The 25,419-nt window shown below is 44.2% G+C and overlaps 1 protein-coding gene across 1 annotated transcript in view; it reads left to right on the top strand.

The window, feature by feature from the left end:
- The window catches only part of cemip (cell migration inducing hyaluronidase 1), a gene marked incomplete in the record, with an annotated part of 278,643 nt that overhangs the window by 172,460 nt on the left and 80,764 nt on the right, over window positions 1-25,419 (top strand). The window contains 3 exon segments of the mRNA XM_034226980.1: window positions 9,064-9,233; window positions 19,710-19,919; window positions 22,199-22,404. Coding sequence (XP_034082871.1) covers window positions 9,064-9,233; window positions 19,710-19,919; window positions 22,199-22,404 — 586 coding nt within the window.

The raw sequence follows: 25,419 nt of genomic DNA, 5'->3' as shown, positions 1-25,419 counted from the left end.
TGCAGAATTCCTGAGAAACAATGCATGCAGGTACTGTAAGCCATACAGAAGACACAGCTTCAATGGTTCTGATCTGATCCTGGATCAGGACTCACGGTCTGGTTCCAGTAGTTTGCAGGTTGGATAAGAAAATGCAAAGGATACATTTATTTTGAACAGATCTTAGTTCAAGTGTTGAAGACAGGAAGAGTCCTCTTGCTGGGGATTGAGATTAACTATTGTCGTCATAAAAATAAAAGACATTTCAAAGAATTATTTGTTATGAACACTGAACAAACACTTTCCCTGAAGGCAACAGCTCCAATAGGCTATACAAGTGAAAAGCATCTCTTATGCTATGAAATCAAATGTACCACTTCTCTTTTGTCCCGGTTATTGGCATGTCTGGGTGATGCTGGATGTGTTTCCATTCACATCCTCCACAGCATTAGAAACACGGACACACCGCCTCGTCTCAAACACAACTCTCTCTGATGCAGTTTGGCAAACTACAGCACATGTTTATTTTATTTGTAGAGCTCAGACTATGAGCAAGGCATACTCTTCTGGAAGCAGAAACAATAATGATATAATATTCCAAACTGTCCTGTCTTATCCATCAAGAAATTGAAACACATATCTGAAAAACAGAAATAAAAAAAACTCAGCACTTCAATTCTGCATTGCTGTTGCAATCTGGACCGAGCCACTGGCACAGAAAGAAGGACCTCCGATGAAGTGAAGCAGATTGATCACTTTATCAATCTCACAATTGAAATGCAGTTCTTCACTCTGGTGTTATTTTACAATTACAATCATAGGCCAGAAATAAACACATGCAAAAACACTAATGGAGAGGTGTCATAGCAAAGGGGCAGGTGGTGGTTAGGTGCCTTGCTCCAGGACTCCTTGGCAGTGTCCAGGAGGCAAACTGGCACGTCTCCAACTACCAGTCTTATCCCATCTGGACTTGAACCAGCAACCCTTTGGTTCCCAACTCCCTACAGTCTGACTTCTGGAATCGACGGCAATCAAACCCGTGCCGCGGAGGTGAGAGCACTGAATCCTAATCACACTAAAAACTGAATCGTGGATTTTAATCACATTTATTATTTCAACAAATTCAACCTAAGTTGAAAGCAATAATATTAATATTGAACCTAATATTTGTTATTTAAACTTATTATTGCTTTCAAATAACCTAATACAGTAATGTAAAATCTGTTGATATGATATATTTAATTCAAGTCAACATGTTCAGTGCACCAGACCACCAGGGAAAATACCTCTCTTTCTATTTTAACATTTGTATAATTTCTTTCTGTAGTTTTGTGCCATCTCGGAGAAATGGCTTGAAAAAAAAAAGAAATCTAGTCACTCAAAAAGAACAGAATGAAATATAACCTCGGTCACAGAAGATAACAGTTGTTTTTCAGTGAGGCATTATTTGCAGCAGAGCGCTCACTGTCAGTTTGACCAATGACCAGTGCTAAGAAAATAAGAGCCTTTCCCCTCTTGCTATAACTTCACGGTGCATTTTGATGCGAACATTTTTCCCGGTCCACAGAAACAGAAACCTGTATTATGTGTTTCCACTTTCATAGCATGAGATGCTATTCAGAGCCTATTGTGACCTGTTCCCTTCAGGAGAGTGTTTGTTCAGTGTAATACAAACGTATCTTATATTGGATACAGAAAACTGTTTAGCATAGTGACCGCTGGGCAAAATGCTGCTATTGTCCACTACAAAAATACATGTTCTGTCTTTGACACTTGCACTAGTGTCTGTTCAAAATAAAATAAAGAAATGTATCCTTGTGCTTTTTCCGATGCACCAAACCGTGACTCCTGTAAACCGTTTCACCCATAATGCACTGCTGCAGGTGTGTTTGCAGCACCCAGCAGTCACTATAACACTTTTGAGTGGACTTGTGTTTTTCTTTAACTGCATTTGCAACATACCAAACAGTTGCTGCTAAATTCATGCTGTGAACTTTACTTTGAGAACCTCTTAGGATCAGACCCTGGCTTTTTATAATAACTGGCTTTATTACTATCTTTGCTGACATTTTTTCAGGATGAGAATCTTTATCATCTTTATTTATTTATTGAATACAGAATGTGTTTCTTTTTAAGATACAGCCTAAAGTTATTTGGAATGGAATTCCTGTTTAACATTGGCATTTCAAAAATCTGCCCAAACAGATTAACATCGCACACTGAAACCATCTTTATTGCTAGGATCCCTTCGCAACTGTGTGTGTGACAGCCCAGAGCTGTGCTGGAGTCAGGGAGGTGTTTGGGCTAACTCAGTGCCAAGGTAAACTCTCAGCCTGCATGCAGAGCGGTGTGTTCCTGACTGAGCCCATTCAAACTGACACACACACACACACACACACACACACACACACACACACACACACACACACACACACACACACACACACACACACACACACACACACACACACACACACACACACACACACACACACACACACACACACACACACACACACACACACACACACACACCACACACACACACACACACACACACACACACACACACACACACACACACCACACACACACACACACACACACACACACACACACACACACACACACACACACACACACACACACACACACCACACACACACACACACACACACACACACACACACACACACACACACACACACAACACACACACACACACACACACACACACACACACACCACACACACACACACACACACACACACACACACACACACACACACACACACACACACAGGATGACACGCATGCAGGCTTAGTGTTAAACGGCATTTGTAAACTATACTATTCTGTAACCCTAGCCTAAAATATAAGAGGACACATTATATTAGCCTTCTTCTTTTCTTAGGTCCCATATTTCTATTGTCTTAATACACTTAAGTAAAAAACACTTTTATTTATTTGCATTGCATTTGATGTTTACGAAATCCAAGAGTAACGTAAAGTAATCAGGTTACATGACTTTTGTATTGTGATACTCAGATAACGTTACTGAATACTTTGTTTTACAGGTAACTTAAAAAGGAATACATGTGTAAAGTAACCCTCCTAAGCTAGTATGAAACCATACAAATACTCATTCAGCAGAGAGTCTGAGGTCAGCCTTCCGCCCTCACTGTTCTCCTGTTTGATTCAAAGGTTTTCTGTCTGTGTCTCTTGGAAAAACCCTTTGCCCCACGTCAACATAATGTGAGATGACACGTCCTCTCAAAGCTGTCGCTTCCTTCTACTGATTCACGCACCGAGAAGTGAAGTTTGTGTTTCTTTTGCCTTGGATTTAGGAGTTCAGCATTTATCTTCAAATGTCCTGCCCAGCTTCATCAAAAAATCCGTCCATAACCCCCCCCCCGCTCTCTCTTTTTCCCCCCCTCTTGCAGACGTCACTAGTGTTTGGCCAACCAGAGGAAATCCTGTTGTTATGAGCCTGAGGCAGCTCCTCAATCTCCGCCTCACTATAATCTGTCTCATTAATCCCTGCCCGCGTGCCAATTTGCTGCAGTCTTTTAACAAGCAGTGATAATGGAGTCTGTTCCCCACTCCCTGAGGTTATTCACAAACTGAGAAGGTGTGCTGCTTTTGTTGTTGGAAGCTGGGAGCTGAGAGATAGTAGAGAGAGATACACAGACAGATAGCCAAAGGCTATTTATCAGTTTGTTGTGCTACAACTTGGGCCTGAGTGAGGAACATAAATGCTCTGAAGTTAATCAATGGCTTAACCAGTTAAGCAAAACGCAACATCTTGCAAGAAACAGCGTCTGAGGGCTTCTCAACATTTAACAAACTATGAATGTGTCATACCCACTTAACGGGAAGAAACTCAGCTATCAGGCAATATTAACCATTTTTAGCTAAACAAAACACAAGGGTAATACCAAGCCTCTGAATTAGCCCTGAGCGAAAAAATGCTAACGCACTTAGCACAGAACTCACAGTAGAGATACTGTCACGGTAGAGCGAAGGAAGCAGGACCCAAATGCAGATTAAACTGATAATACCTTTATTTCAAGGATAATGAAATAGAACTTGGACAGACTCACCGGTGAACACAGTCAACAACACAGTATCACTAGGCCACCAGGGTGGGTGGAGGGGGTCAGGAGGACGGGACTGAGCTGACCGCCCAGAGGCACAGCAGAGGACCAGGAAGGGATCTCGGGCGGACGGCCCGGGGGCAAGGCAGAGTTAAAAAAGGGGGATTCGGGCGGACGGCCCGGGGGCAAGGCAGAGTCTAAGGTGGGGGACTCGGGCGGCCGAGCATGAGGGTGAAGGCAGCGGCAGGAAGAGTCAGGGGGCCGGGCTCGAGGACGAGGGCAGCGGCAGGAAGAGTCAGGGGGCCGGGATCGCGGGCGAAGACCACGGCTCACAGAGGGCCGGGATCGAGGGCAAAGACCGCGGCTCTCAGGGGGCCGGGCTCGAGGGCGAAGACCAGAGAGCTCTGGAGGCCGGGCAGGAAGGCGCTGACGGCCAGCGCCGGAGGCCGGGCAGGACCCGGTGTCGGCCGGACAGGAACCGGAGCTGGTGGGACAGGCCTCGGCAGGATCCCCCACGGAAGAGGACCAGGACACGGGATTGGCAGGACCCCCGGCGAGACAGAGGATGGCGGGGCCTCCAACGGAACAGGACAAGGGGTTGGCAGGACCCCCGGCAGGAGAGTAGACGGCGGGACCTCCAACAGGACAGGACATAGGGTTGGCAGGACCCCCGGCAGGAGAGTAGTCGGCGGGGCCTCCAACGAGACAGGACAAGGAGCTGGCAGGACCCCCGGCAGGAGAGTAGACGGCGGGACCTCCAACGGGACAGGACAAGGGGTTGGCAGGACCCCCGGCAGGAGAGTAGATGGCGGGACCTCCAACGGGACAGGAAAAAGGGTTCGCAGGACCCCCGGCAGGAGAGTAGTCGGCGGGACCTCCAACAGGACTGGACATAGGATTGGCAGGACCCCCGGCAGGAGAGTAGTCAGCGGGACCCCCAACGGGACAGAACATGGAGTTGGCAGGAGCCCCAGCGGAACCTCCAATGGCACTTCAGTAGGGACTTGAGTTGGGACTGGCGAGGGAACTCGAGAGGGGACTCGAGAAGGGATTTGAGAGGGAACTCGAGAGGGGACTTGAGAGGAAACTGGAGAGGGGACTCGCGAGGGAACTTGAGATGAGACTAGAGTTGGGATTTGAGAAGGGACTAAAGGAGGGACTGGAGATGAGACTAGAGATGGGACTAGAGGAGAGACTAGAGGAGAGACTTGAGAAAGGACTTGAGAAAGGACTAGAGAAGGGACTTGGGAAGGGACTAGAGAGGGGACTAGAGGTGGGACTAGAGGAGGGACTAAAGGAGGAACTAGAGGAGGGAACTGGAGGAGGGACTAGAGGAGGGACTAGAGGAGGGAACTCGAGAGGGGACTCGCGAGGGGAACTAGAGGAGGGACTAGAGAGGGGACTAAAGGAGGGACTAGAGAGGGGACTAAAGGAGGGACTAAAGGAGGGACTAGAGAGGGGACTAGAGGAGGGACTAGAGGAGGGACTAGAGGAGGGAACTCGAGAGGGGACTCGCGAGGGGAACTAGAGGAGGGACTAGAGAGGGGACTAAAGGAGGGACTAGAGAGGGGACTAAAGGAGGGACTAGAGAGGGGACTAGAGGTGGGACTAGAGGAGGGACTAGAGGAGGAACTAGAGGAGGGAACTGGAGGAGGGACTAGAGGAGGGACTAGAGGAGGGAACTCGAGAGGGGACTCGCGAGGGGAACTAGAGGAGGGACTAGAGAGGGGACTAAAGGAGGGACTAGAGAGGGGACTAAAGGAGGGACTAAAGGAGGGACTAGAGAGGGGACTAGAGGAGGGACTAGAGGAGGGACTAAAGGAGGGAACTCGAGAGGGGACTCGAGAGGGGACTCGGGTAGGAACTTGAGAGGTGACTAGAGAGGGGACTCGAGAAGGGACTCGAGAGGGGACCTGAGAGGGAACTGGAGAAGGAACTGGAGAGGAGACTTGAGAGGGGACTCGAGAAGGGACTTGAGAGGAGACTGGAGAGGGGACTCGAGAGGGGACTCGAGAGGGGACTCGAGAGGGGACTGGAGAGGGGACTCGAGAGGGGACTCGAAAGGGGACTCGAGAGGGGACCCGAGAGGGAACTCGAGAGGGGACTCGGGTAGGAACTGGAGAGGGGACTCGAGTAGGAACTTGAGAGGGGACTCGGGTAGGAACTTGAGAGGGGACTTGAGAGGGAACTTGTGTCGGTCGGTACGCCGACAGGACACGGGGAGCTGGCGTTGGCTGAAGAGCCAACAGGAGACGAGGTGCTGGAGTCGGCCGGTACGCCGACAAGACTCGGGGAGCTGGCGTCGGCTGGGGAGCCAGCAGGAGACGAGGTGCTGCAGTCGGGACCATGACTGCTGGAGTCGGTACTTGAGCCGGAACCATGGCTGGAACTGGGGCCGGAACCATGGCTGTATGGGCCAGCTCTGGTGCAGGGACCACGGTTGTAAGATCCAGTTCTGAAGCCTGGATCATGGCTGTGTGGGCCGGTTTTGGAGCCGGAAACATGGCTGCTGGGCAAGGAACCGGAACACGGATCCATGGCTGTGTGGGGTGGTACTGGAGCACGGTACCATGGCTATGTGGGATGGTACTGGAGCACGGAACCATGGCTGCTGGGGCTCGGGCTGCTAGCCTGGCCTTGCGACGACTCCTCTTAGCAGCCTCCTGAATACTCCGTGGACCTCCATAAGCCTGACGAGTTCCGGAATACGACTCCTGGACAGGAGCAGGAACTGGGGAAGAAGCACGGGTTGACTTCAGGCGGAACCCACCAAGGCGTATGGTGCCAGGTTGGGAATTGGGAGACAGGGAGCTAGCATGCATGGAATCACATGCTTGAAGGAAGTCCAAAATCCAGTCAGGTAAAAACTCAACAAAACATGGTTTCTCTGCTGCCAACCGGAGCGCCTCTACCAGAGCGGCCCTCTTCTGCCGAACACTGGACGTTCCCTTCCACCAAATCGAAGCAGCAAGCCAGATAGAAAGTTAAATGCTGTAATTCAACCTCCCATGAATCATCTGCTGGGTCAATTTTGTGGTCGGTTCGTTCTGTCACGGTAGAGCGAAGGAAGCAGGACCCAAATGCAGATTAAACTGATAATGCCTTTATTTCAAGGATAATGAAATAGAACTTGGACAGACAGAACACTCACCGGTGAACACAGTCAACAACAAAAGACGAACCGACAAAGACAGACAGAAAAACCAGAACTTAAATACACACAAGACTAATCACACAAACAAGACACAGGTGAGGAGGGAGGAGAAAACACAGGGGCCACAGGTGAACACAATCGGGTAATCAGACACACCAGGGAAACTAACGACAGGGAACCACAGACAGATCCAAACAAGACAAAACACAACGCAGACAGAAAACCAAAAACAGATCTAGACAAGACACAACACCACAAAGACAGATCGTGACAGATACTGTATTACTTATCGCATCTGCACAAACAAAATATCACATGAAAGCTGAGATTCCACAGATTCTAGAGGTATAAGTATCATCACTGTGCGACAAAAACTCAGGGCAGCGAATGTAAAACCAGACAACAAACAACTTAGCTTTACGGAGCCAAAACGGCAAAAAACATCTTACCTTTGCTGTTTTCTGATCAAAAGTTGTGTTCAATGGCATTAAAACGATAAAAACGCTGCTGAAGGTTAATCCAATGTGTCTCTGTCAGTTTTAAATGATTACTGATAATCCATCATCATATTTATGTCAACAGAGTTTTCATATATAGCTGCTATGATAGGTATGAGAGTGTATGACAGCTTCCGGTTCCGGGCATTTTGGCTATTTATTACTCATTCATCAATGGGTAGTGTTTAGATGGATTTTAGGAACTTCCCCTCGACTCTAATGGCTCTAACGGTTTAAAAGAGGTGTCAAGTGTTTTTTTTCTTCTAAATCTCTCTAAAAAGGTCAAATGTCACTTGTTTTGCATCAATGTTGATACAGGGTACTAATTATATATTATAGTTTGGATTCCTAAAGCTTTTAGTCTACTATCCCATCATTCAAGGGTGGTTTTCACTATAAGTAATGTTTTTTTTTGGGACGGACACTATCATTTACATTGTTTTACTGTGTTCAATCTGAATTTACTTTCAAATAAAAAAATTCTATTTGTATCATTGCTTTGAGAATAAAGATTATTAATTTAACCCTTTTAGAAGTGAAGATATAGTCATTTGTTGTGGGAATGTCATTTCCGAGCCTGAGACCTGAAAAACAGGCTCGGGCTTAACTGGTTAAAGCAGTAAAGGATTTAGCATTATTCTATTTATATCCTGACATTTACCTAGCTTTATAAAGCAAAGCGATTCACCATGAGATTTAGGTCTGAGATCTGATGATACCAGAAGAAATATCAAGTTTTATATGGCTTTGAAAGGCAATAACCATTGCTAATATTAGAAAGGACATTTAAGGAATGTTAGAATTCTATAAGACATTTAATTAAAAAAAGTTAACCAAAGAGTCATCAGTGAAATATTTAAAATTATGTTGACATGCAGATAGGAACTTTAGTCTTTTATGTTAAGTGCTAACAGCTTATACTAATACTGATACATCTATTTTAAGTAAAGCGTTACAAAGTTTGGATATCTGAGTGAATATGATAACGGTACTGTGAACAGCTCTGTGCTGTAGCTGCTCGAGCTAATGCTAGTTAGCGTTAGCTTCTCCGTCAGAACCTACATGTTTTCAGATACTCAGCTAGAATGAGACATTTAAAAGAAGAATTTACAATACCTAACATAACTGAAGAATTGTGATGCTACAGTCTCATTAGTATGGTCATGACCAGTAGCTTATGGTGGTTAATTTTTGCAAACTGTAGAAAAATAATCATCGTTTTACTGTCTGTCAACATAATTATAAGTGCTAGCTGCACATATACTGTATGATTTTTGCCTCAGCATTATGTCCTCCTCCTTTGCAATTGGTGTGTTTGTGTGTTTGTGTGTGAAGGTAAGGCCAAGTTCATCCACATGGGTGAGGAAGTAGATGGGGTGGACATGAGGGCGGAGGTGGGCCTGCTGACTCGTAACATCCTGATCCGTGGAGAGATGGAGCCCGGCTGCTACGGCAACGAGGCCTGCAACTTCTTCGACTTCGACACGTTCGGTGGACACGTGAAGGTACGCTGCTGTTTCAACCTTTTAATTGACAGAACGAAACAACAGGTGGCTAACTTATGAACCAGTTCCCACCGGGGGGGTCATAGTGTGCTTCCTGAGAATCAGCACTAAGCAGAGACCTGCTCCCGAGCTGGGGCGGCTTCAAAATCCGCTACCCATGGTTATTCATGCTTTCTCTCCAGCAGATAAGGCTTTTTGAAAGCGCATCACGATCTGAGGTAGCATTTCAATGAAGCACCGTTCATTGAGTTGCCCAAACAATCTGAGTCAGTTAGCAAGGTCGTCTGTGTTGTCTCCGGAAGCTCAATAAGGATATTTTTCTACAAATTAAAAGTATTTTATGGTCCCTGAATGTGGAAAGCTCAAATAAAAAAATGAAATGTTCTGATGTATAAAAATGTAAAAGTAATGTAAAGGAAGGTTAATACGGTTGATTAAATCCATGCTGTTCAAGCCTGACAATCTGCGACAGGAGAGAGATACAGGAGAGGAAAGGACCAGAGTGTCAGTACAAGGACAAAATAACCCAAAGAAGAGAGTCTTTACTTACAAAAAGAGTCGCAAAGATGCTAAAAATGCTGGCAGGCTAACTAGGTAAAGGGCTAAGCTAAATCATAGTCCGGGGGAAAACAGTAAAAGGTCTAAAACTCAGGCAGAAGACAGGGACTGGAGGGCTTTGGAATGAAATGCTGGAAAGGCTCATGGCACAAAGACAATCTGGCAGTGGACTGAGGAGTGGGTGAGAGGAGAGTCTGAGCTGGTGGAGGACATCTACTGACGGGGGCCGGGTCTGGAATAGAGTGGTGCAGAAACAAGGCCTAAAAACCGGAAACAAGTTGGCATTTTACCACTTCAAGTTCCCTTTTCCTTAAGTAAATGGGGTCTTTTTTTACGTGTTTGTGATTAGAAGCCTGAAGTGAGGTCTGTGGTTGAAACCCAAGAGATTTTCACATTTTTTTTCTCACATAAATACCCCGGCAGTGGCTCAGTCAGTAGGGGCTTGGACTGGGAGCCGTAGGGTTGCCGGTTCAAGTCCCTGACCAGACCTAAATATGGAGTTTGGACTGCTACTTGGAGAGGTCCCAGTTCACCTCCTGCCCTGCCGTGGTGCCCTTGAGCAAGGCACCGGACAACCCCCCTCACCCCCATTGCTCCCGGGCGCTGTACAATAGCCCACTACTCCTAGGATGGGTTAAAAGCAGAGACAAAATGTCACTGTGTGTGCTGTGCTCTGCATGTGTGACCATTAGAGAAGGTTTCATCCCTCCCAATTCTTCTTCTTCTTCACTAGTAAATGTCAGAAGTTGTTGTCATAAAAAGGGAGGTTGCTAACAAGTATCTAAATAAACTACGAAACGTCACCACGCTGACATTAGCCTTCTTATGCCATGTGACCATGATATAGTTTGTTTATAGCATAGCGTTAGCTTTTTACTATGCACGAAGTGGCATTAATATTTGGAGATTATACTGCTGAACATAACGTTTTAAGTATCATGAATGTGTGTTTGCCAAAGAGCTTATTTTCTGCAACATACAGAAATCAAATGGAAAAATCCTAGTACTTTTTGTTGACGGAGCCCTTTGCCAATGCTAACTTCCGGGTTGGCCAACAAAAATACGTCTTCACTGCACCACTCTGAGACAGAACACAGACAAGCAAAGAAAATAAGAATGAAAAGTTAAAAAGGAGAACTCAGAACCATGACAGAGAGACTGTGTTCCTGCTGCCTTCATGCCTCTGTGGCCCCGGGGCAGATATCATCCTATTAAACATTTCCATCATAGTCTGTCACACATTACCATGCATGCACATAGGAAAGCTTCTGAGATTCAAGTGAAGCCCTTCCAAACGCCTCAGGTAAACTTACCCCTTGACAGTTGGTTGTGCTAAGACCTCGTATCTCCACCAATATCAGGAGCTCAGAGCAGCAGCCTTAGTTTCCACTTGTATTTTAAAAAATTGCTTTGTGAACATCAAAAGGTTTTTAAATGTTGTAATCTTTATTAAACTGAAATAACAATTCAAATCCCCAGATGTGTGATGCGTGCGAAGCTGGGTCACTATGATTTATTTTGGACTGTCATCACCTCTATCTGACCTCTTATTTTTCCTTCTCTTCATTTACTCTGCTCCTATAGTTTTTCCTCCAGGCTATCTTTCAATCTCTTCATATTTGTTACATCCTTCTTCCATCCCATCCCCTACTTCTTGTTTCTTCCCTTTTCCCCATTCATTTTGAATCCTCCATATCTCTTTTCCTTCCTGCTTTCTTTCTCTCTTCCATACATCCCATCCTTCCTTTCTGACTTTTCCACCTGTAGAGTGTAACGGGGGGTTACGTATTGTAACCCTGGTTATATAAGCACAGGCGGAGCCCTCTACTGGACTCTATGGGTACTACCCTTAACCATGCTATGCGAGCATTCACATACTGAGTTGCATAAACATAGCCGGCCAATCTGGGCGAGCCTACCTGAATGCGCGCGCAGGCCCACAGTATAGAAGGTACGCCTCCTGCCTGTCATCCTACAACCTCTTCAGCGAGCGGCATAGGAAAGACAGGGCCCGTAGGTAGAGGGCTCCGCCTGTGCTTATATAACTAAGGTTACAATACGTAACCCCCCGTTATATTTCACACAGGCTCCACCCTCTACTGGACTCTATGGGTACAGTGGGTGGAGCCCTGATGGATAAACGCCCTGTCGTTCAACAACATCGACCCACCACACTGCCCCTGACTGGCTTTTGGTCCCCACACTCACACACGCTTACCTTGTGTAGAGTCATGGAAAATAGTGAGGAAGGCGAGGAGCATCCTCCAGTCCTGTACAGGGTTTACAGCATACTACGTTTCCCGGGTCCCTAAGGCGCATGGGAAAACATAAGCGCCCTATGTTCCAGGGGGGGGTAAGATGCCTACTGACCCAGCAACACGTTCTCACTCCCAACCCGTCACATGTTGACGGTCGGTCAGGGCCCCTCCCTGTCACTCTATTACGGACAAGGTACCCCTTGTGAGTCAGTTTTCAATGGGCAGGGCGTCCCATAGACCTTCATAGACCTCCCATAGCGTTGATAATAGACGCCATGAGAACGCTCCCCGACGGTTAATTTCGCCGATGTTCTTGTTGCCCCAGCTGGTCGACACCTCTTTTAGCAGAAACAAAGGCTACATTAATGTATTAAATCGATGTTAATCCATGTGTGTGGTTGTGGAATTAATGGACGTGCCGTTGTCCGTTACAAAATCTTCAACTACAACCCTAATTATATTTAAAAACATTTTAGAAGGCCTCGAAATACTTTAATGTAAATGTAAATGTGAAGGGATGTGTGTAATGTGGTGATTGACATTATTAACCCACAGATCTATGGGTATTGTTCCACACGGACATTTTAGTTAACCGGACTTCCTGTTGATGTGAAATCCGAAAACGTTTTTTTTAAATAAAATAACACTTTATTCCAAGTTTGCTTGCTTTTCTCTTAGGAGGTCATCACATAACGGCATTGTAATACATGGTTTGGCTGCATTAAATATGACATATCTGCCGTAGTTCTTTATTTATAGATCTCTGATGAGAAGACTTCTAGACAAACAGGAAGAACTGCCGCCGAAACTGAATATGTGAGGTGGATCATACATATATCAGCAATTAAACAACATCTTCAATTTCTCTTCACAATATAAGTCTCCTTGCAGTATCAATACTAATTCGGCTGACTTTTATATTTGATCCAATCGGTATATTGGTATATTTACACCATAACGGCGCACAGCTGATAGAAAGGGACACCTGGTGGTTAAAGCACGTTATTGAAATGTATTATTTATATTATTAGATATTAATAGGAGACACAGACAGACAAACTAATAAGGCTTTATTTAAACATTAAAGAATACTTTAGGCTAAGGTCTTATTTTGAATAAGAAAAAAGCGTTGGGGGTATACATATTAAGCCTGACAAAGTACTACTATATTGCTTTCCTCCAATGCTAACTACTGTATGTTTAAGCACTTATTTTAACTGATATTATACATATGTATTATACTCTTATAAGATGTATGGAGATAGTATAAGAAATGTGCAGAATACGACGGTGGAGGTATACACATATCGATAGATGTCTTGTAATGCACTGTTGAGGAACCTGCGACCCAAGTTGTTCATCTCCGACCTTGTCAGGTATTGAACATTCAATAAATAAAGAACACAGAATTATTAAATATAAAACAGAATTTGTGTGATTATACTAAATGATTTAAACACCACTGCATATTTACAACTGTTACACATGCTGATGTAACGCAAATGTTTCCAACTTGGGATCAATAAAGTATATCTTATCTTAAGATGATCGATGGCTACTGCCATATTTGCAAAATGTGCCTCTGAACCTTGACAAGTGCATGTTTCAGGCTTATCAATTAACAACAGGAGGGGTCACAGACATAAGACCAGCTGTTAAATAAAGCTCTTCTGACCTTAGCTGTCATGTGGGTATATATTAATGCTGCCCATTATGTCCACCCATTTATTAATTATATGTTTTAAATTTGAGTGTTTTCTATCCCCTAAACCTCCAGGGATGGACACAGTTTAATACTGGCAACTTCTTATTATGGGAAATACGAAAACGTCTTTTAAAACTACAATTCCCAGTAGAGACGTGCCATAGAGCATGTTGCGAAACACAATAGCCAGCATTCTTTAAAATAAATAAGTAAAAACAATCAGTGTGGCTTGATATTGAGTAAGAAAAAGGTTGATAAACGCTGTGAGAATGGATCTGCGGAGAGCATTTCGCCACGATCCCAACTCGTCTATTACCAATATTCAGGGAGCTCTATGCAAGTCAATGGGACGCCCTGATAGTTGAAAACTGACACGCAAGGAAGGAGAGCTCAAGAGGCTCAAATGGTTATGTGACCAGAGCCTCGAGCACCAACGGCAGATCCCAATGCGGGGTGGAGACATGCACCACAGGGCGCTGTCTCCTAACCCCCTGCAAAAACCGCGCCATAAGCAGTTGACTAAAGGCTGACCTGCCGCCAAATCCCTCATGGCAGGACGAGATGGCTGCTGCATACACCTTAATTGTGGAATGAGCAAGCCCCCTGTCCACCAGTATCTGTAAATAGGACAGAATAGAGCCCAACGTACATGATGGAGGCTCTAGACTCCTTTCTTCACACCACCGCTGGAATCCCAACCACTTCATCCTGTAACAGGCTGTGGTGGATCCTGCTCTTGCTGCCTGGATAGTCTGAATAACTTTGTCAGGCAGTCCCTCCAGTCTCAGCCTGTCCAGCTGAACGTGTGTGGGGATAGGGAGTAGCCAAACGGTACTCTGTTGTACTCGTAGGCTATCCCCTGGAAGGCAAATGCAAATACTTTCTTTGCATTGGAGCAATTTTCGACATGAAAGTAAGCGTCCTTCAGGTCGATGGTTGTGAACCAATCGCCCGGCTGCCGTGGTTCCAGTAATTGGTTTACATAATGGAACTTTTCGCAGGCAATGTGCTGATTCAGGCTGTGAAGATCCAGAATGGGTCTGAATTCTCCTGTCTTCTTGGGAACCAGGAAGTACATGGAGTAAAGCCCCTTTTCTCTGTCCTGAGAGTGCACACTGTTCAAAGGAAACATCAGTATGTAATCTCCTCCTGGATGATAGATTTGCCTGAATGGAGAAGGGACGCTGCAAAACTGGAGTGAAGTTTCAGTGTCCTGTCCATCCACTCTGTCAGTACACAGCTGAGCTTCCATTCCCCATAAAACTGTGTTAGGGGACCTGCAAGTAGCTGTGGAGTCGCAGCTAAGAAGCTGTAGCACTCTCTGGTGGCCTACTCCGCTGCCAAACCTTCCATAAAAGGAAGATTGGCCCATGGGGGGCTGACACAGAAAGGGCCGATTTTCTACTGAGGTCCTTGAACGCACCTCGGCACGCTCTCGTGGGGCCCAATAGTATGAAGCTGCAGCGTCGGAGACTGCAGTTTCAGGAAAAACTTTCACGCCGGCAATAGTGTCTCTTGAACCCGCACAGTGCTTTGACAGCACTTTCTGCGGTTTATTCCACTCACGTGCGCGCGCCCACCTGCTGCTTCATTTACTGGAGTGTACAGTAGGGCGGCGAGTGTGGGACAGTGTTCTGTCCTCGGAGGATGAGCGTAACCCCCAGTTTCCACTGGGTCCGTCTGCGCTGCGCCGCGCTGCGCCGCGCTGCGCCGCGGTTTTGGTCCGACCTCCTCTAGCGCCATAACCAACACATCCTCACTCCCAGGTCGGCCTATGTTGACGTTATGTCAAGTCCCCTGTCGGCTTTTTCCAACGCAAGGGGGGGGGCCTTAGCGTCCATTTTCAACGCAAGGGGGGGGCCCTTAGCGTCCATTTTCAGCTTTCCGGGATGTCCATATGCTTCTATGGACGCTCATGGAAGCACGGCATTCGTTGTGTCGGCTGCCCTTAAAGGCAATGTGAGCGTCCATTCTCATTGGATAACGGAGAATTGTACACCCGGAAGTAAGTATTCCCCTTACTGTCGATTGATTTTACAGTGATATCTGCACTACTCATCGACTAAAAAACACCAGATTATCCTTGTTAATTACACAACATTGATTGGTTTAAATTGTGTGCAATGCTTTTGTATTTTTCCCCTTCGATTCGGAGAAACAATATGTTTTCGGAGTAAAGGATGGCAGAAAGACACTACACTACCCAGAATCCCCAGCTATCGTTTGGACTACACCATGTGCTCTGTTTGACGTCACGTGATCTTCAAATTTCTCCCTGCAGAAAAAAAAAAACATGGCCGAACTTCGTTTTATTCTCGGTGGAAAATGCCTATTTTAAAGTTAGTTTGGCCATTAAAATGTGTTTTGATGTCATTTGATGCGAGAAATATGAGTTGTTATTTCAGATTATGTGTGCAGTGGATGTACATGATCTTTAGTTTGCTAGTTATTACGAAGATTACTTCAGGAAATTGCGTCCATAACGTTTTCATTGTTACCAAGGTGGTTGCTAGGGACGCTGCTATCGATATTATTTCTGTTATGTTGTGTAACTGTTTAATGGTGTTATCTTATTGCTACCCCCTGTACCCGTCAATGTATAGTGTTGGTCCACAGCGCAAACATATTAGTTTAACAAAATCCGCATCTAAAGATACGTTATTTTCCCCTGTGCAATTCCAGTCTCACATCTCACAGCACATCGTCATTAACAAATAACGGAAACAGACCGAAAACATTTAAAAAAATAAAATAATACTTTATTCCGAGTGTGCTTGCTTTTCTCTTTGAAAGTCATCACATACCGGCATTGTAATACACGGTTCGGCTGCATTAAATATTACATATCTGCCGTAGTTTCTGTATTTATAGAGCCCTGATGAGAAGACTTCTAGACAAACATGAGGAACTGAAAACGTGACGTGGATCATAAATATATCAGCCATTAAACAACATCTTACATTTCTTTCACACAATACGTCTCCTTGCAGTATCAACACTAATTCGGCTGACTTTTATATTTGATCCAATTGGTAGATAGGCTGTATTTACACCATAAAGGTGCACAGCTGATATAAAGGGACACCTAGTGGTTAAAGCATGTTATTGAATTTCATTATTTTTATTATTAGATATTAATAGGATCCCTATAAAGTATATTCATTACTCGTTATTCTCTACTAATAGATAATTAAAGACTGTATATAATGACTATTTTGCACATCCCTTTCAAGATTTCAAGATTTTCTAAGGTGTATTGACATATCATATAGGCCTACACAACTATGGTGTAGTTCTGCATTGAATGAAAAACTTGGGTCGCAGGTTCTTCAATAGTGCATTACAAGACATCTATCAATATTTGTGCATACCTCCAGCAATGTTAACTATGTTGAAGCACTTATTTTAACTGATATTATACATAATGTATTATACTCTTATAAGATGTATGTAGATATTTCATCTCCGACCTTGTCAGGTATTGAACAATCAATAAATAAAGAACACAGAATTGTTGAATATAAAACACAGAATTTGTGTGATTATACTAAATGATTTACAAATAAACACCACTGCATATTTACAACTGTTACACATGCAGATGTAACGCAAATGTTCCAACTTGGGATCAATAAAGTATATCTTATCTTAAGCTGATCGATGGCTACTGCCATATTTGCAAAATGTGCCTCTGAACCTTAACAAGTTTCAGGCTTATCAATTAATGTAATGTAATGTAATCAATTAACAACAGGAGGGGTCAAAAACATAAGACCAGCTGTTAAATAAAGCTCTTCTGACCTTAGCTGGCATGTGTATATATATATTAATGCTGCCCATTATGGGCACAAGCAATTTTCACCCATTTATTAATTATATGTTTTAAATGTGAGTGTTTCCTACCCCCTAAACCTCCAGGGATATACACAGTTTAATACTGGCAACTTCTTATTATGGGAAATACGAAAACGTCTTTTAAAACTACAACTCCCAGTAGAGACGTGCCATAGATACAGAACATGTTGCGAAACAGAATAGCCAGCATGTGTAGTTCTGGGGACGGGGTGGGGGAGGGGGGACGCGGTGGACCCGTTCAAATCCAGTTTTGGACAGTCTGCCGTGATTCCATCCCATTTCAAGTGCTGTTCGAGGCTCGGCGTAACCCTCGGAGCACACTCTCCAATCACAGAGCTTGAGGACTATCACGGGGTTTGTCAAACAGAGCACATGGTGTAGTCCAAACGATAGCTGGGGATTCTGGGTAGTGTAGTGTCTTCTGCCATCCTTTACTCCGAAAAAACATTTGTTTCTCCGAATCGAAGGGGAAAAATACAAAAGCATTGCACACAATTTAAACCAATCAATGTTGTGTAATTAACAAGGATAATCTGGTGTTTTTTAGTCGATGAGTAGTGCAGATATCACTGTAAAATCAATCGACAGTAAGGGGAATACTTACTTCCGGGTGTACAATTCTCCGTTATCCAATGAGAATGGACGCTCACATTGCCTTTAAGGGCAGCCGACACAAACCAATGCCGTGCTTCCATGAGCGTCCATAGAAGCATATGGACATCCCGGAAAGCTGAAAATGGACGCTAAGGGCCCCCCCCTTGCGTTGAAAATGGACGCTAAGGCCCCCCCCCTTGCGTTGGAAAAAGCCGACAGGGGACTTGACATAACGTCAACATAGGCCGACCTGGGAGTGAGGATGTGTTGCCATAACCTACCGGACGCGTCCCAGAAGCGTTTCAGAAGCGGAGCGTCGTGCGTGCAGACTCGCAGTTTTGTTATTGATTCGGGCATCCTGGACATTTGTACTTCTACAAGAAAGTAAGTAGGCTACGTAGTTAAATGTTTTATTTTTGTGTCTGTTTAAATTGTGTTTATTGAATGGCTCTGTACTGTACCTACAAGTAGGCTATTAATTAACTTTAAAACATTAATATGTAGTTGTTACCTTCCACTCCACAAACTGCAGCGACTAAAAACCAGGCCTTGTCCTTTCTGATGTTGTCCTTGTAGTAAGCATTGGTTACATCATATAAAATAGTGTGTTTTTCTACTTCCATGATGAAAACCTCGTCGTCCATTGTGCGTATCGTAGTGGAGGTGTTGTGATGAAGGAGGGGGTCTGCTAAATTAGTATATGTGGGGGGTGGGCCTGGCCCGGATGCTCACCTTTCCACTTCCTGCGAGAGGGGGCTGCCTGCCCGACCTTATGTTACGGCTGCGCCGCGGCAAAAATAGGATTCATCCTAATTTTAGAGAAGCGCTGCGCCGAGCCGCTTCTGGGACGGTTCTGGGACGTGTCTAAGCCGTAACACGTAGCCACCTTATATACTGTGTGCCTGCGCGCGCATTCAGGTAGGCTCGCCCCGATTGGCCGGCTACGTTTATGCAACTCAGTGTGTGAATGCTCGCATTTCATGGTTAAGGGTAGTACCTATAGAGTCCAGTAGAGGGCGGAGCCTGTGTTAAATATAACCTCCCTCCATTCTAGATTTGCAGCCCTCTTCTGTGATTCCTTCCTCCTTCAACCATCCTTTCAAGTCCTTTTTCCTCAACACCGCTCTTGCTTCATGCTGCCTTCTCTACATCTCACTACTGAACCCTACATTGTTTCCCTTTTCCCCCATGTTCTTCCTTTGTGAACTATAGACTCTCCCCCTTATCACCCCCTGCCAAATCATAAACCATACTAATACAATTAAAGGTACTGTTTATAGATTGTAGATCAATTGAAAGAAACCCTCCTCCTTTCTTTCTCTCTGCTCACTCCTGCTTGTTTGCTCTTTCCTGCCCCTCTTTCCTTTTCAGTATCCCTCATTTTGCCCTTATCCCTCTTTCCCTTCTTTCAGTTTGATATTTTTCATTGACTTGAAACAGCCTTTGTGTCTTTTAATACCTCAATTTGATTTGAAGTGACTGACGTGTATCTGCGCTCCTCTTCAGGTGGAGCGGGGCTTCCGGGCGGTTCATATATCGGGGGTGGAGCTGCAGCACATGGGCCAGCAAACAATGGGACACTACCCAGTCCATTTCCATATGAACGGAGACGTGGACGAGAGGGGGGGCTACGACCCCCCCACAGCTGTCACCGACCTGTCCATCCACCACTCCTTCTCGCGCTGCGTCACCATCCACAGCTCCAACGGACTGCTGGTACGTAAGGAAGATTTATTCAAGTTTAATTTTTCAATTGTAATACATTTAGAGTATTTGTAAGCATAATTAAGAAAAAGTTAGACCTTTTGGTAAATATGCTTATTGTTCAGGTATTATCTTCGTGTCTAACGCTTGTGAATAAGCACAATTCCTGCAATTGAAGACTTGTATATAGTATAAAGTTGCCATTTGATTGACCTAAATTGTTTTATATTTAGGTCAGAGCACATTTTCAATTGGCAGGTCACATTTAAAACACCCACACTTGATGACACACTTAATTGAAAACACTTTATGACACCAAAAAGAACATTCCTGTGTGAACTTGAAATGGATTTAAACTAAATTAAAGAGGACATATTATGTTCATTTTCAGGTGTATATCAGTATCTAGTGTCTCTACTAGGACATGTCTTCATGCTTTAAAGGTCTCATGTCATGCTTTTCTGGTTATTACCCGTCCCCTTGTGTGTTATGTAGCTTTTTATGCATGTAAAAGGTCTGCAGAGTCACAAACCCTCAAAGTACACCCTGTAGCGAGTAAAACTCTAACACAGAGAAGACCTGTCTGTGCTGCCCCAGAAACGCCTCGTTGGAGATTTCTCTTTTTCTTCCTGGTACAGTGACATGAACATGCCCAGGTCCAAATGGACCAATCCGTGGAGCTCCTCACACACTCTGCCGTATCTTTTCTCACACTCTGCCGTATCTTTTCTCAGCCGCAGCTGCGTGGATCTCCACTCACAGTTCGCCACACACTCACATGTGTGCTCAGGCTGAGTTCATGCTGAGTTTCGCGCAGTCTCGAGAAACCGTTTCCAACGGTTTCAACCGTTTCCTGGTTGCTGTCTCGCAGCAACCAGGAAACGACACCAGTAATCCAGCTGACACTGTCGGCTCCTCGAGCCTCAAAGGGCGGAGCAGCGAGCCCCGCAACGTCCCGCCAACACGGCACCCAGACCCCACGCAGCATTCTCATCTGTTTGTCTGGTGTCATTTTCTGGTTGCTAACAAACACCATTGTAACACATAAATACACATCAAAGCACACTGGGCTCACAGGGAGGGGGGGGGGCAGGAGCTCCAACAAGCCGTGTAGGACAGAGAGTGAATACACAGACTATACAGAGATGCTGTATGAGAAACCAATGTGAGTTTGGAACATTGAACAATGTAAATCTATTCTAGTAGACCTCAACAATGGAAAAATGATCAGTAGAAATGGCCATGACATGGGACCTTTAATGTTCAGAAAGCTCTTTATTGTTCTCATACTGCCTGTGCTGCAGCACCTCTTTTCACCCTCTGTCTGAAACCAGAGCCCGGTCTGCTTTGATTGGTTAGCTGGCCGGCTCTGTTGTGATTGGTCAACAGCTTAGAGATGTCCCGCCCCTTAGCCTATCACATACAATGTGTTGAAGCGCTAGACAATAGAAGTGTGAGTGTTACATAGTGATGTCACTTTGTCACAAAAGTAAACAAAGGAGTCCAATGGAGGCGTTTCAGGCAGGGGGGGGGTTAGCCTTTGCGAACCATTTACATGCACAATAACATAACCCACTACAGGAAAGGGAAACCCCGGTAAATAGCATAATAGGACCTCTTTAAAAAACGACAGTATGTACAGTCAAAGTTTTCAGCTTTCTTTTGGGGTTTTTTAATTGACAAAAATAGCTCATCAGGCAGGTTGTTGCTCCTCATCACCTCCATTTCCTGTTGGTTCCCATGTTAAATCCCCTAGTTTTCCCAGAAACAACAATTACTGAAGAAACTTCAGAGTGCCTGAATAACTAAACATTTTTATAATCACAGTTTGATCTGTAGGTCCAATTGAAAGAGCAGACAGAAATAGCTGAAGGGTAATTTTCAGGTTCTAATTTCATGCCATCAATGCAGGAAGTCAGCCAAGGACATCGATCCACATCCTTTTATAACAGATGCATTCAGTGAGCAACCTTCATCTGAATGTTTGGGGCACTATCTTAGAACACAATATCTCAATACATCTGTGCCCAGAGACAAGAAGAAAAGATACTCTGAAGTGATGTTTTAGAGTCTCACTTCTTGCAGTATTCAGTCATTTTCAGTCAAATTGTATGATATGCATTAAGTAACAAAAGAGCACCCCCCCTCTCCAGGTTGAGAAATGTTACATTTAACATCTTAAATTAAGCCCTGAAAAAGTTTCAGTCAATTTTGGAAATGATTTCTCCAAATTGAGGAGCAAGGCATTGCACTAGTGTGATGATCCTGTGTTTCATCTGTCTTGCCCCCAGGTGAAGGACGTGGTGGGCTATGACACGCTGGGCCACTGTTTCTTCACGGAGGACGGTCCAGAGGAGAGGAACACGTTCGACCACTGCCTGGGTCTGATGGTGCGAGCCGGAATGCTGCTGCCTTCAGACAGAGACAGCAAAATGTGCCGGCACATCACCGAAGGATCGTACCCAGGATATGTAGCCAACCCCCGGCAAGACTGCAGGTACCACACACCGAGAACTGAATGCACGTCTTGACCTCTTCTATCCCATGGAGGGTCTCTGCCCAGTGAATACATATGTTTTCTTACATCGAAGCTTCTTAAGGAACATTTAAACATTGGTTTTCAGAAAAGACAGATGTAAAACTCAAAATAACTCAACTAATATCGTCCTAGAGCCAAGGAAAATGTGTGATACTCAAGGTAAGAAAATGCAGACTTTACTTTAGTGTTCAACCTGCAGCGCAGAGACCACACCTTTAACAACTTGTTCTCCTGTTCCCGTCGTCGTGCTGCTCTGAATGACCCGAAAGCACATTTGAAAGTGGTCACTCCCTGGCTGAGCTGAATCTGAGCGGTGCTGACTCATCGAATCTCTCAGACAATGGGGGGTGAGGCCATGCCTCCCTTATTGAAAGTCTGAGCAAGTAGCAAGGGAATCAGCAAAGTCACCATGAATGTCCCGCAGCCCCTTCATGTACAAACCAAACCATCCTTTTGCCAGGGAAGATTCAGAGTGTAAAGACATCATCTGTAAGAGTCAGCCATGAAAAGAGCTAATCGAAATTCCCTACATACTAAGGAAAGGTGCTTTAATGCTTGTTTTCTTAAGCGAACACTTTATACATTAATAATATTATATATTATATGTATATGCATTGTTTGATTATATGTATTCATCTTTAAAGTAATCCTTTGGAGATGTGATAGAGCTTTAGTAAAGGAACCTTACAACTCTGTTTTGCAACACTTTACAATGAATCGAACACATCAGAGAAAGGTTGAACTTCAATACAACGCAGCTGTCAAGTTGCTGTGTGACTATATCATATGACAACATGATGTCAATCTAAGTTTCACCAGTAAAGGGTTTGCATGGAACTAATTCTGCACAGCGTGTTCCACGACTAACACATGGAGTTATGCACAGGTACCAGTATGCCAATAAAATGATTTCTTTAAAAATTGAGATCATTAGTGTAACGTAGCAGTATTGTGTGGCAGAGAGTAATGCACCTGTCACAGCGACATCGTAGCAATTCAATATTTTCACTTATACTTCACACAAAGACAATTCACCAGCCTCTTAATCAAGTTCACTATACATTTGAGTGATTAGTCGGGATCCAATACATTGACATGCCTCTGATACCACGCACACTACACAGAGCACCAATTCATCTTGAAACAGTGTTATTAATATATCAATCATATTTCTTCTTTCTTTCTTAAGAGGATATAAGACAGTGTTGTCCTGCTGAACTGCAGTGGAGGGATCACACACGGCACTACTGTGATTAGTGAAGTGAAATATAGAGATCAGACCGTGTGATGATAATAAATACACTCTTTGACAGGGATGTGACGACAGCTCCACAAATGGAAAGTCGCCCCCTCAGGATTCATATTTATCATATTTGGATAGTGCAGCGCTGCATAACATGAACAGAGATTCTTAACTCAACCTCCACCTGTCTTTTTCCTCCCACATGTATGATCTGAATTTGGTTCTAAAATACCACGCAGAATAAGTGAGGTAACGGCAAACTGTTTGTGTACCTGTACCTCTGGAAGATAACCAGCTGACTGCTAAGTCCCCGTTACCTGCATTGGAAGCAAGGCAAGGCAAGGCAAGTTTATTTATATAGCACTTTTCAACACAAGGCAATTCAAAGTGCTTTACAAAAAATGAAAGAGATTAAGAAAATGGCATTTAAAATCAGTCATTAAAAAGAAAAGCTAATAAAATAAACATTAAAAGAAAAAAATACATGGCAGTCAATTAAACATTAAAAGAAAAAAAGTACATGGATAAAAGTTACAGTGCAGTCTAAGATATGAATAGTTCAATTAAAAGCAGCGACAAAAAGAAAAGTCTTCAGCCTGGATTTAAAAGTAGTCAGAGTTGCAGCTGACCTGCAGGTTTCTGGGAGTTTGTTCCAGATATTTGGAGCATAATAACTGAACGCTGCTTCTCCATGTTTAGTTCTAACTCTGGGGACAGAAAGCTGACCAGTCCCTGAAGACCTGAGAGATCTGGATGGTTCATAATTTAGCAGGAGGTCAGAAATGTATTTTGGGCCTAAACCATTCAGTGCTTTATAAACCAGCAGCAGTATTTTGAAATCTATTCTTTGACACACAGGAAGCCAGTGTAAAGACTTCAGAACAGGAGTGATGTGATCCACTTTCTTAGTGTCAGTGAGGACTCGAGCAGCAGCGTTCTGAATTAGCTGCAGCTTCCTAATAGATTTTTTAGTGAGACCTGTGAAGACACCATTACAGTAGTCGAGTCTACTGAAGATAAAAGCATGGACAAGTTTTTCCAAATCCTGCTGTGACATTAGTCTTTTAATCCTAGATATATTCTTTAGGTGATAGTAGGCTGATTTAATAACTGTTTTAATGTGACTGTTTGAAACTCAGGTCAGAGTCCATGACTACACCTAGATTTCTGGCTTTATCTGTTGTTTTGAACATTGCACACTGAAGCTCAGCGCTAACTTTTATACGTTCTGCCTTGGCTCCAAAAACCATTACCTCAGTTTTATCTTTGTTTAATTGGAGAAAGTTCTGACACATCCAGTCATTGATTTGTTCAATGCACTTACTCAGTGTTTGAATTGGAGCATAGTCTCCTGGTGAAATTGTTACGTAAATTTGTGTGTCATCTGCATAGCTATGGTAACTTATTTTGTTGTTCTTCATTATCTGAGCCAGTGGTAGCATGTAGATGTTAAAGAGAAGAGGCCCCAAGATGGAGCCTTGAGGAACCCCACATGTCATATTTGTCAACTCAGATGTGTATTTACCTATAGAAACAAAGTTGTTTCTGTCCTTTAAGTAGGATTCAAACCAATTCAGAACTGTTTCCGAAAGTCCCACCCAGTTTTCCAGTCGGTCTAGTAATATGTTGTGGTCAACAGTGTCAAACGCAGCACTGAGATCTAATAATACTAACACTGAAGTTCTGCCACTGTCTGTGTTTAAGTGGATGTCATTAAAGAGCTTTACAAG

The sequence above is a fragment of the Gymnodraco acuticeps genome, unplaced genomic scaffold (genome assembly GCF_902827175.1).
Source record: "Gymnodraco acuticeps unplaced genomic scaffold, fGymAcu1.1, whole genome shotgun sequence".
NCBI lineage: Eukaryota > Metazoa > Chordata > Actinopteri > Perciformes > Bathydraconidae > Gymnodraco > Gymnodraco acuticeps.
The sequence above is the reverse complement of the archived record's forward strand: the minus strand, read 5'-3'. Positions and strand labels throughout refer to the sequence as shown.